At 36.5% G+C, this 13,686-nt stretch overlaps 1 protein-coding gene across 1 annotated transcript in view; it reads left to right on the forward strand.

The window, feature by feature from the left end:
* Positions 1-3,539: 3,539 nt before the first annotated feature.
* The window catches only part of TPO (thyroid peroxidase), a 45,729-nt gene continuing 35,582 nt past the window's right edge, over positions 3,540-13,686 (forward strand). The window contains exons 1-4 of the mRNA XM_027640921.1: positions 3,540-3,867; positions 4,457-4,627; positions 9,266-9,359; positions 11,592-11,673. Of these exons, the coding sequence (XP_027496722.1) occupies positions 4,589-4,627; positions 9,266-9,359; positions 11,592-11,673 (215 nt within the window). The 5' untranslated portion in view covers positions 3,540-3,867; positions 4,457-4,588. The remainder of the gene's footprint in view (positions 3,868-4,456; positions 4,628-9,265; positions 9,360-11,591; positions 11,674-13,686) is intronic.

Raw genomic sequence — 13,686 nt, forward strand, 5'->3', positions numbered from 1 at the left:
ACCAAATATTTGGCTGTATTAAAATATTTTTGTTAGATTTGTCAGTCTACCACAGTATCTATTATTAATTTTGCCTCAGTTCAGGTATGCAGACGTCAGTGAGAAATGAATTCTTTTGTTGTGTCTATGTAATTTCATATCTCTACATATATTTCAGTATATGTATATATTTTTTTTATATACATATGTGTGTACATACAAATACACACAGATACTCTTCCCTGTTCCTTCAGGTATTTGATAACATCTGTGTAGTTTTTACTAAGTATTGATTGTTATTAATGCTTATTTAAGTATGATGGGGTTTGATCTTTTTATTAGTTAGTATCCAATGCTGCATGCTTGTTAATTCTTATGTGCCTTTTACATCTGGATGTTTCAACATAAAAATAAGAGCTTTTTTTTAGGTCTGGGAGTTTTCTAAAAAATACTTTAGCTGGCTACAGAATGCTTCAAACCCATCAGGGCATTAAAAACAACAGCTCAAGATTTGTGGAACCTTGACATGACGTCAAATAGTCAAGATGTTTTTATTACTCAGTCATAAGGCTCACTTGAACACTAAATATCCCAGAGAGTAGTGCTATGTGACCTCTTAATATCAGCACTCATGAAGCATGTTTCATTTAATTTCTTCATATCATTTACTTTCCTGGTTTGTGACAGACTAATGGAAATTTGGAGATTAATTTGGAAGCACACTCATTTGCCTGAGTGAATATGAACTTCAATGAAACAGTTCAAGAGTATCTCATTAGATTTAAAATGTGGTTTTCAATTAACAAAATATGTTTATAATGTAGGATGTTTCCAGTGAGCAGTCCATCTAATGAGCTGGTGGCCATCTTGAGAGTGTCTTTTATTACTGATTTACTCTTTTTTCACTGGGTGTTTGTTTCCCTTTATTACTTCTTTCTCCAAACTGATAACTCCAACTCTGAAATTATTTCTTACTGTGTTAATATCTACTATTGCCTTTATTTTTGAATTAATAAAAACAAATAATTAAAAATTAAATAATAAATTTGGAACATCAATGCCATGCATGGGAAAATGCAACCTACCAGGCAATTCACTGAAGCAGATCAGCAGAAAGCATCTGAGTGTGAGGAGGAATTCAAGCACTGTTCTCCAAGGTGTTGCAACATTTGTGTCCACAGTGGGGCTTCTACATTACAACCTTGACATCTGTAATGCCTCATTCTGGGAACGATATGCAGCCTATAAAAATACCAGGCTTTTTGGACAGTGCAGAGAGAGAATAATGCTCTTCAGAATGGGTTGTACCAATGCTGACATTGTACAAGACACTTGACGCAGCTAGTGAGAACAGCTGAGAACATACAACTAACCATGAAACATTCTTCATGGCATAAAGCATTTGCACTGATCACTGCAGGGCAAATCCTCTCTCCAGTCAAGATTCCCTGTTGCTTTTCTTTTATGGATGTCCCCGCCTTTTCTTGAGCACTTTGACTAAACCACCTCTTTTTTTCTTTCACATCATGGGTACAAAATGAAAGCATGTTGTCACTGCCTGGATTTTCACAATAAGTTGGTCCTGTGAAGCAGCAGATGAAATACAGTGGTCCAGTTCTTAGTGCTGTCAAAGGAACTTCTGAAGTGAGATATCTGTGTGCCATGGTTCCCACCATGGAAATATTCACAGAATATTCCACTACAAAGGGCGGACAGGAACATCTGCCATCTTTTCAGTATGGAAATTAATCACTGTCACTACTTGCATCTCCCAGTTTTTCTTAATGAATCTTAAATTCTCGTGTCACTAACCATACTGAGAGCCTCATTCACAGCAGGCAGAATACTAAAATTGGTCTGTCATAGTTGTATTATGTGGTCATTATTTTTATTTTACTAAATCCATTTCTGTTTTCTGCTAAGTTATAAAAGATCATGCTTCTTACCTTGTTAGTACTTGATCAGCTTTATGACTGCATGACACGCGGTGTACCTATCGACCATCCTTAAATCCAAGATATAAACTCAATATATGGAACTGCTGTGGTCTCTGCAAGAAGGCCGTGCATTCGAAGAAGGAAGAAATTTCACCGTTAAGCTTGCCATTAAAATGATTTGTCTGAAAGAAACTGAGTTCTCTCTGAAATCAGTGCTCTATCAAGATGAAAGATTAATTTTTTGTTCCATTTTAAAAAAAAGAAAAATTTTTGTTATTCAAGCCACTAAATTTCAGACCTTCTATAGACCTTAAAATTGTTCATCTGTTCGACATCTTTCTACATGAATCATAATACTCATTAGTTAAGGCAGCTTTCAAACAGTGATATACAAAATTACCATGAATTCAAACACAAGAAATTGAGTGAACTCTCCTCTGCAGTTAAATTACCTTTCTATAGTCTTATTCTGCAAGTTACTTCAAAACGTCAGAACTTCTTAGGAACCCTTCCTGTAACTAGAGTTTTAAATGTTTGCTTGCATGAGATAAAACTTCAATTTGGGTTTAAATCAACATTTTAACAAGACAATCTCATGTTCCATAAATTTATTCAGTTAATATTAATTAAATTTCAGAAATCCCTGTTATTTGCCTGTTACATTCCTCCTATTTTTGAGAAAAATAATTTATCTGAGTACATTAAAATTAGTATACAATGACCAAATCTTATTGATCTAACTCAAGGTAAACCATTAGCCTAATATCAGTGAATCATAGAATCATTTGGGTTGGAGAAGACCTCCAAGAGCGTTGAGTCCAACAGTTGACTGAACACCACTATCAACTAAACCATAGTTTAACTGATGCCACATCTGGTCATTTCTCAAACACTTCCAGGGATAGTGACTCCACAACCTCCCTGGGCAGCCCTTTCCAATGTTTGACAAGATTTTCTGTGAAGAAAGTCTTTCTGATGTCCAACCTGAACCTCCTCTGGCACAGCTTGAGGCTTTGTCCTCTTGTACTGTTGCTAGTTGCCTGGCAAAGGAGGCCAACCTCCACTTTGCTACCACCTCCTGTCAGGTAGTTGTAGAGAGCAATAAGGACTCCCCTGAGTCTCCTTTTCTCCAGGCTAAACAACCCCAGCTCCTCAGCCATGCTTCTTATGACTTGTGCTCCACAACCTTCACCAGCTTCATTGCCCTTCTCTGGACAACCTCGAGAGCCTCAATGCCTTTCTTGTAGTGAGGACCCAGAACTGATTTGAGGACCCAGGATTTGAGCTGTGGCTCACCAGTGCTGAGTACAGGGGGACAATCAGTTCCTTAGTCCTGCTGGCCACACTATTTCTGATACAAGACAGGATGCCACTGGCCTTCTTGGCCACCTGGGCACACTGCTGGCTCATGTTCAGCTGCTGTCAACCAGCATCCACAGGTTCTTTTCCACTGGACAGCTTTCCAGCCACTCTTCCCCAAGCCTGTAGCTCTGCATGGGGTTGTGACCCAAGAGCAGGACCTGGCACTTGACCTTACTGAACCTTTAGCTTTGGCCTCAGCCCATCCAACCAGACTGTCCAGATCCCTCTACAGAGCCTTCCTACCCTTTAGCAGATCAACACTCCCACCCAACTTGGTGTCATTTATGAATTTACTGAGGTTGATAGAGGTATTAAACAGGACTGGTCCCAATACTGAGCCCTAGGGAACCCCACTAGCACTCAGGTGCTAGTTTGATGCAGCACCACTCACCACCATTCTCTGGGCCTGGCTATCCAGACAGTTTTTAACCCAGAAAAGGATGTACCTCTCCAAACCATGGGCTGCCAGCTTTTTCAGGAGAATGCTGTGGGAGGCAGTATCAAAGGCTTTAGTGAAGTTCAGGCAGACTATATCCACAGCCTTTCCCTCATCCACTAAGGGGGTCACTCCACCCCAGGAGGAGATCAGGTTGGTCAGGGAGGACCTGACTTTCCTAAGCACATGCTGGCTAAGCCTGATCCCCTGGTTGTCCTGTATGCCCGGTGTGATAGCACTCAAGATGATCTGTTCCCTGGCACCGAGGTCAGGCTGACAGGCCTGTAGTTCCCCAGATACTTCCTCTGGTCCTTCTTGTAGCCACACTGCCTAACTCTCAGTCCTCTGGGATCTCCCTGTTTAACCAGAACTGATGATAAATGATGAAAAGTGGCTTGGCAAACTCCTCCACCAGCTCCCTCAAGACCCTTGGTTGGATCCCATCCAACCCCATAGACTTGTGAGTGCCTAGATGGTTCAGCAGGTCACTAACTACTTCCTCCTGGATTGCAGAGGGTCAGTTCTGCTCCCTGTCCCAGTCTACAAGCTCAGGGGCTGGTTGGTCTTAGAATAATAGGTCTTTCTGTTGAAGACTGAGGCAAAGAAAGCATTAAGTATCTCAGCCTTTTCTTCATACTTGGTTAAAATGTTTCCCCCCACATACAGTAAAGGATGGAGGTTTTCCTTTCCATCATTTTGTTGTAACTGTCTTTACAAAACCACTTTTTATTGTCTTTCACAGCAGTGGTCAAATCGAATTCTAGCTGAGTTTTCACCTTTCTAAGTTTCTCTCTACATGATCTGGCAACATCCTTGTACTGTTCCTGAGTTGCCTATAAGAAAAATAAGAAGAATAAGAGGATAAGAATGTGAAATGCATTCCACTGGCCTGGGACATCTTCTCTTCTTCAAGGTGAGACCATAAATAATCTGCAAAGGCAGAGATATTGGTTTAGAGAACAAGGATGGCATTTGGAAAAGCAGGTAAAAAGTCATCTGGATGGATAAAAAGTTTATTCAACTACAGACTATCACATTCTACCAGATCAGCAAGCTGCTTATTCCTTCTTCAAACCTACTTATTGTAGGAGTAAAGGTCCCAAGCTCTGCTTTTCTTTTTTTGCTTATAATATTTACCACTAATCTAGATACTGTTAGATACTATAGCCAGCCATTTAATTATTTACTGGCCTGTTTCAGTTCAATTCCTGATTATTTTAACTAATTGTTAATTATGTGGCATCAATTCAATCACAGAGCATGAGATAAAATAAATATATAGAGAGAAAGACAGATAGCTCTCCTGCCCCCCAGAAATATGGTGTACAAAGACTGGAATAATATCTGAACTATTCTCTATTATAAAACTACTTAGCCACTACTTATAAGTGTATTTTTTCACCTATCATTTACCATTTAGTTTAAGACAGCTACATATACCAGTTAGGTCAAACTTCAAGTCTACACACCACGCATAAAAATTAGTCCTAAAAGCCATTTTAGCATCCTATTTTGCATTTGACTAAAAAAACCCCAATAGTTAGTGTTGGGAGAAGCCTAGAAAAAAAAGGACAAGAAAAATTCCAGGCATAGTTAATTTGTGATTCAGGGGTCCCTGTTGTAAATCTTGTATCTCATAGGCCTTAATATATTTTTAATCCCTAAAATTGTCAAGGCATTTCTATGAACTCGTATGATTTTTTTCTACCATATGTACAAGGTGCTTCATGTGTTGTCTAAATAACTGTCCTTTTTTGTTTGTTTTCTACTTGAAACCTTCTTGACCCTTAGTTCTTTACTGGAATAGAGAGTGAATTATCATTACTTATTCACCCTCATCATCCCATTTCCAGCTTGAGAGACCTCTGCAAGGTCTTCTTCTCTATCTAAAAACAATAGTAGTAAAAAAAAAAAAAGGTTTGTGATAAAACAAAATTAATTCCAGAAAAAACTAAGTGCTTATAGTAACTAGGAGTCATGGTATCAGTGAAACCCAGCTAAATCGATTTCTTCTACTAAACTACATTTCTTTCACCCTCTTCTTTTTTGACTTGTGACATTTTGCATATTTTATTAAAATAAGGCTTATTTCTGTTTTTTGTATGTTGTTAAGCTGGAACTTCAGCAAAATTTCTTCTGTTGAAGTATTGTGCAGTTATATGCACTTTTTGCCTCTCCTCTTACAAGAGTGTTCTTAGAATTTTAAAAGTCAGAAGAGATCAGAAACTAATTTGACTGTTATAGATTAGACATCCATATCAACAGTGTCCTTCATGCCTTGCTAGAGCCCAGGATTGCCACTAAATGCTACAAAATAGTGTAATCTGCTAGCAAAAATAGCTCCTGCAGCTGCACAGATATGTGTCAGAGATCTCTCATTCTAATCCAATGTTTGAAAGACCTGATGATGCCTCACAGAGCCTAATAGGGCTGCAGGCTGTTACAGTGCATATGCAGTTGTTTTGAGGCTATAGAATTGTGTCTGTTTCCTGTATCAAACATCAGTTGCAATTGCATAATATTTTAAGTATGGGCTAATTTTTCTAAACACCATAGTACGTCTGCAGAAATTCATGTGTGAGTAGTCTGAAATTCTATTGCTTTGGAGTATTTCCTTGAAGAGAATTTTCTTTTTATCATCAACTCAAAGATTTATTTTATAGGTTTTTAGTTTTTAAGAACACAGATACAGTACTGCTCTTCATGTGCAGATTTAAATCTTGGGAGTATAACAAATTGAATGAGTCATTTAATTTAAAGCTTACTAATATTCACATGGTTAACCGTTAAGGTTCACTGTTGCTTTTCTCAAGAGTGCTGTTTAGCATAAGGACTGTTTTACACTGGTCTTTACTCCATGTTTAGGTTGTCATTGATCTGTGCAGTTTCCTTGCTGGGTGGAAAGGTCTGACACCCTTTCTGCAGAAAGAATGGCTTAAGACAGGCAGCTCACAGACAATCTGGGACAAAGGGGTACATTCAGCAAGATATTCATCAAAATTTTCTGCATTGACACGTGGGTAATATATGAATCTTGGACTAAGAAAATTAAGGCTGTTCCTTAGCCGCTAAACTTTACCCTCTTAACTGTCTTTCAGCAGATTTCAATTACAGGATACTGAATGAGCTCCAGTAAGAATAGGAATACAACTGTGTCTGTCCATGTCAATCCAATGTAATTAAGCTTTCCCGTATGTTTTAACTAAAACTGTATTTGTGGGGAGTTAAGCATTCATACTCTTAAAATCAGAAAAACACAAAATAGAAAAAATTCAGTTTTTTCATCACAGACCAATTTACTGCCTGTAACCATTTAAACCCAACTGTTGACAAATATTTCAACTGCAACCAGCAAGCAAAGGTTGAGATCCTTATTTAAACAAACCTTGATGTAGGTATGCTTTCTTTGAACCAAATGTGGAAGCTTTGATTTTTTTACTGTGAAACTGCAAAGAAAATCAAACACATTTTCAGAAAGCCTCTAATCTCTCAGAAATGAAACCTGTGGTACTTATGAAAGAAAATAGGTGACAGGTCCTGTTCTATTAGGTGTTTGGAATGGAACTGCTTTTCTCAATGCTTTGCTGTCTTGGGAGAAGTCAATCTACTTTATGCTTTCTTATATAAGGAAACTTATTCTTAAAATATTTACAATTTGGAATGTAAATCAAAGAGGTATTGCAAGTTTGACTTCATGTCTGCAATCTTAAATGCCTCAGCCAAAGAGCATAAACCTACTTTTCCAATAGAGGTCTGTTTCCCTTTGCTCTCTGCTTACTTCTCAACTGTATCCACTCGCCTTTGCACTGAACAGGTTATGGATGGTATTTCTGAACTGCTGTAAGAACAACGTGGAGTTTCTCCTCCAGTCAGTTCACATGCTTGTAGGTTTTCTTTCACCACCACATACCACAGCTATAAGCTCCAGGATGCTCCCTGCTACCCAGCTACCTTAACTTATCACATATGGCAGAGATCAAAACACCGATCTTTGGCTCCACCTTGTGATCTCCCTGTCGACACCAGCAAAGACTAAAGGAGGAAATCCTCAATCCTGATTCCAGATCCAATTTTGATCTCTCTGCGTGTATAGGAAATAGAAAAAACCCCAACCAGTTAAATTCTAAAGGTCAAACTACTGACTTTAGAAGAAGAAATAGGGTTGAAAAGTGTAACTCAAGAAAAATATCTAGGCTCAGAAGTGTGAAATAAATTACCCCAGAGAAGAAAAAAAATAAAAAGTGCTGGAAGTTGGCGGGCAGGCTGGGGGTTATCATCTGTAACTAAAATGGTCATTTTGGTAAAGTGCCAATTATAGAATAGATAAAATAGGATACAAAATTCCTGTTGCTCTCAAATACATTGACAAAAAGAACTAGTGAAAAATATACCCAGAGTTTATTTTATTGCATAACATGGCAATATGTATATATGTATATTTAGTATGAGCATTTTTTCTTCTCATTTTCAGAAACATTACTCTGATATAAGAACTGACTACATAGGTAACTCTTGGTTCCCAGCATGAAAAAAAAATAAGTCAAGTATTAACGTCAGTTTCTGCTTTGTGGGAACATGCTGTGGTCAAAAAGATTTTGAAATTATTTGCACTGTTAAAGCTTGAGTGAGTACCAGTGCATAAAGCTCATAGCATAAGCTGAGTCCCTGGAAAGTACTTAGCTTTCATAATTCAGAACAGTTACTGCCATCGATAAAGTACAGAACTGTGGAAGATAATCTCCTCAGCAGACAAAAGGTCAGACAATAAAACTTTTGCTTTCCATTTTCTAGAAGAAATTAATCATATTAATTCGTGAAATGTAAAAAGAAGGGGTGCTTTCACATTGAGTTTCTATTGGCAATATAGTTTCCCTGAATTTTCAGACTTGATTTATTACTATTTTTTTAATGTTGATAGGATATAGATGCATATAAAAATATTTTAAATCTTTCAATTTCCAACCAACATAGTACATGTGAAAAATGTTACCTCTTGGATAGTTTATATATTTTCACTGCTGTAATAACTGCCAGAGAATCAGTGCACTGAAACGGAGAATGCAGCTCACCTAAGCTATGTGAGCATATTTGTTTTGCTGCTTTGATACCACAGTTACATATGGATAGGAGCCTAGAGGGGTCTGAGTGATGTTATTAGTAATTTGGCCACTTGATGATCTTACATGCAACCACTAATCTACAATCAAATCATGGTAGTGCACAGAGAAGTTCAAAATGAATTGTGGTAAAATACTGATGAATTTCTAATATGTAGGCTAAGTGCTGCTGATATTGTGAGAACATATGTTATAAAATAAAGAGATGTGTCTCCTTGTGCTAGAAGCTTCTCAAAATGTAAAAGAAAAGTAATAAGCAAGGAAGGTAAAAAGAGAAGGTGAGTTACTTTGAGCTTTGAAAACACAGTCAAACGTGGCTACAAAGCTAATTTTAAAGTAAAATTTGCTTTATCCAGGAAATTGTTTATAATATGGCTTATAATTAGAAGATGAAGGTATATAATTTGTCAACAATTATTTCTTATTTCTTGTAGATGAAAGTTTTCATTATTTTGGGACTTTCAGCAGCTACAGCCTTCACAGCTGTTTTCTTTTCTTTCCTTCAGATAAGCAAAGATACCATCTTTGGTAAGTAACACTAAAAATAAATGTTATTTTCTTTTGTTGACTGTTGAAAATACACTGGCACTAGAGACGGTTTAGCAATGGCAGTATAGCTTAATCTCTTTTTGTGTTCAAGATATACTGTCTGGCTTCTGTGAGAATTATTCCATGGGTGTTTTCTTTTAAAATGAATCTTCATAAACTCGCAAAATAAAACTTTGTATATGCAATGTATCTCAATCACTTATTCTTTGACTAGGAGTGATTTTACTTTCCTAGTGATATTCATACATCAGATGATACATTTACAAACATGATTGACAGATTTCTTTCCCCATTTTCTAATCATTACCTTTAGTCATCGTGGGCTAGAGGTTGTTGCCATAGGAAGCCCCACCTGACACACTGGCCCACAAGGGTGCATATATCCTGTGGGTTCATTTGCTGTTGGCACCCTGTGGATTTTAGAGTACCTCAGATAGCAATAGTCCCTATGTTCAAACAATGCAATCTTGTAATTTTTTGCATCACAGCAGTTTTATTTGCATCTGCTCAATCTAAATAAGTTAGATCTTGCAAACTAGAAATGTAGGCAGATACTAGATTGAATTTTAAAAGAAATCTGCAGAGACTGATTTTACATGGAATTAGGGCAGAGATAATAAAGAAACAGGATTTTCAAACTTTACATTCTCTTAAATCCTTTTATGTAAAGGATTTCTTCCTAACATCTAATGTCAACCTGCCTTCGATCAGTTTAAAATCATTGCCTCTTGTCCTATCACTGTCTGTTCATATAAGTCCCTCTGTTTTATATGCCCACTTGAGGTTCTGGAAGGCCCTATACATGAATATACATGGACTGTAAATAAATAGAAAGATGAACTGTATATGATTTGTTTAGAATAAGTGTCTTTTACTCTCATGGGAACAGTATAAAATAATGTTTATTACTGCAAGAACCACATTTTTGAAAACACTGCATTGATACCAAAATCATACTTCTCAGCAGAATAGGAAGAGAGACAATGGAATTCAAGTATAGCAAGTGGATCTTCTCTTTTAGATCAGAGTAGGAACCAATATCACATAATGAGCAATACTTTAAGCATATTATATTTCTCAGAGGTAAACCTCCTAAAAGTAATTAGAAAACATAATAAAGTTTAAAATAATTACTTGTTGTGTTGCCTATAAAGATCAGACTTGTTTTATAACATAGACATTCAGATATAGCAGAAATCTGAATGATAATATCAAATGAATCATCTGAACATTTTATCATGCATAGGTAAAAAAGAGAAATAACTAGTGCTGTACTTAGATGCTGAGATCTTTAGGAGAGTGGAGTATAATTTTCTGTAGCAAAGATTACTCCTCATCACACATTATTTTCCATTAAACTGAGTGCCCTACTCAAAAAAAAGATCACAGAAATAGTACAGTATGGACCACAGATAAAATACATTCACCTAAAATTACACTGTACATAAATTATGAACAACTGTACATAAATTATTGTTATTATTTTTTATTATTAATTTTCTAAGAAAAAATGGGCCATCCTACAAAATACAGGTGGAAATTAAACCCCTGGACTTTAAATGTGACTGATTCTTTTAATATAAAGTTGTATGTACAAAAGAGGAATAAACCAAGTTTCATGATAGCAGTATACAAAATAGCACAGCTGAAGTATTATTAGGTTCACATATATCTTTCCATCACACATAGATGAAGAAATGAGAATAGGACTTTGATTCATTGGTCCAATTGCAGAAGTCTTTAAGTTTTTTAATTATACCTATTCAGGTATAATTGTACTTGAATTCTTCATGTGTCTTAGCCTAGCTCACATTTCCTGTAAGGAAGGCTCAGATTTGTCCTATCAATCCAAGGACAGATTAATGAAAAATACATATGAAGCCAATTAAGCATAATTGCATACAGAGAACACAACATGTTTCAGCTGGACCTATTATGTTTGGTACTATATAACATGTCCATAACTGGATTTATACTTACAGGAAATCTAACTCTTCAAGCTTTACAAATTATGGAAGAATTGATTTACTACTCCTACCTTACCTTTCAGAAGGGTCAGAAGCCATAATATTAATTTCAGAAACATTAAAATAAGGAGATGATGTGCCTTAATATTAGAGACCTATATATTTTCTAATTTTAAGTATTTTAATAAGTACACCATTGATTAAAATATTCGTATTTCTTTTCATTTTTTTCCCTGTTAAGAAGAAATTGAAGATAACTGCATTACTAAGGCTATCCAGAAGGGTTCTAGTCTGGTGGATTATGCTGCACGTTATGAAATGAACAGGTAAAAAAAAAAAAAAGACATGAAGAATCTATTCTGCAAAAAGCTTTAATAACAGAAATGATGTCATTTTTCTGTTTCTTTGAGAAAACATATTGTCACAGATTCACTGCACCCATTACCTTTGAGAAATCTGATCGAATGGAAGGTATTCTGCCTATGGCAGGAGGTTTGGACCTAGATGATCTTTAAGATCCCTTCCAACCCAAACCATTCTATGATTCTATGATTATGTCACTGATCATCTCATCCAGTATAACCTTGTGCATTATCATCACATAAATTGCTCTCCTAAAATGTGAGAAAAATAAGAAACATAAAAATAAATAGGAATGTGTTTCTGATCTAAATAGCGTACCACATTCCATTAACATGTGACTCAAGAAATATAATTTTATGGACATTACATATTTTGAACATTAATTTTTTTTTCCAAGGCAGAGTGAGATGGGAACAGCTCCTATGGCTTCAGTGTCGAAACCCTGTTGCCTTAAACTGGACTGTTAAAGTGAATTTCATATTTCCCCTTCCATCTAAAACAGATGTAATGAAATGATAAGGGAAAGGAAATATAACATTTATCTTGAACTGTGGGTAGGTAATAACTTAGGGAAAGCTCCTTTGTGCTGGAATTATGCTATGAGAGGGATCTCTTTAAATCACGTTCTGTGTAGCTCTGACTAGATTTCTATGCTATACAGAATTTATTTCTCTCCAGAATTTGGAATACATCAGCTAAGTTTTACAGGGTTCAATTATCACACTTTTTCTTAGATTTTCCTAAAGGATTTATTCCTGTGATTTGAAAATGAGTCACTATTTGCAGAGCTCTGTGAGAGATGACTGTTTATATGGACAGAACCTGTCAAGAACTGTGACCACTCTATATGTAGAGACTGAGGTCATTTTCATTTTATTGTGGTTTCATTTTTGGTGACAACCGTGAGGCATTTAAATTTAAAAACACAAGTCTCAACTTCTCAGTGGCTCAGCTGCCCCACGTACTAAATGGAGATACTGATGTTTATTTATCTCACAGTATACTGTGACAATTTTTTGGTCAAAATCTTACAGATGATAAATGATAAAAGGTGTTAAATGATGATTGTTAATGCTAAATGATGATTATTTCAATTAGGTTTTGAAATTTTATTAGGAGTAAAACTGAGTAAAACCCTTAATCACTCCAAATGAATCACCAGACTCTTAAGCTTCCTTTGAAATATGGTGTATGTGGATATACAGACTCTAAAGAACATTGGTACTCAGAAGTCCTATTGTTGGATTCCCTTTAAAGACCTTTATAAGATTTACAGTAGGGTGAGGTTGGAAGGGATCCCTGGAGGTCCAAACCCCCTGCTCAAGCAGGGCCACCTAGAGCCTGTTGTCCAGGACCATACAGCTTCTGAGTATCTCCAAGGAGAGACTCCACAACTTTTCTGGGCAACCTGTGCCAGTACTGAGCCACCCTCCAAGTAAAATGTGTTTTCTGATGTGCAGACACCACCTCCTGTGTTTAATTCGTTTTGTGCCCATTGACTCTGGTCTTGTAACTAGGTACTTCCTAGGACCACGCCATGGTCCATACTAGGACTTACATGCTTAAACACGTACAAAATACACTTCATGACTGATTTCATATTCCTAATAATGATACTATCATGGGTCATTCTACTAGCTTTAGGAGGCTATTTCTGCATTACTAAATACTGAGACAGTTTCCAACTTACACAGTGTTGAGCTTTAGGAATATGGGTAAGAGCTAGAAGGGACTAGCATGTATACATTGAGTAAGGGAAGGGGGTAGAATGGGCAAGAAATGTGGCAAACTAATAACTGCTGTGATAATCTTACGGGGTCTGTGAGATTAAAGAAATAAAATATCTCTTAACTGAACACATCTTGCCCTTAAAGATGATGGTGGTTCAGTTTTGGGGTTAGGTTTTGGGCTTATTTTAGGGTATGGGTTATTTTTGATTCTTACCTCCTAGATGTTTCTGTTGGAGCCTCTCCAAC

This window comes from Corapipo altera, unplaced genomic scaffold, assembly GCF_003945725.1.
Source record: "Corapipo altera isolate COAL_440 unplaced genomic scaffold, ASM394572v1 46, whole genome shotgun sequence".
Classification (NCBI taxonomy): Eukaryota; Metazoa; Chordata; class Aves; order Passeriformes; family Pipridae; genus Corapipo; species Corapipo altera.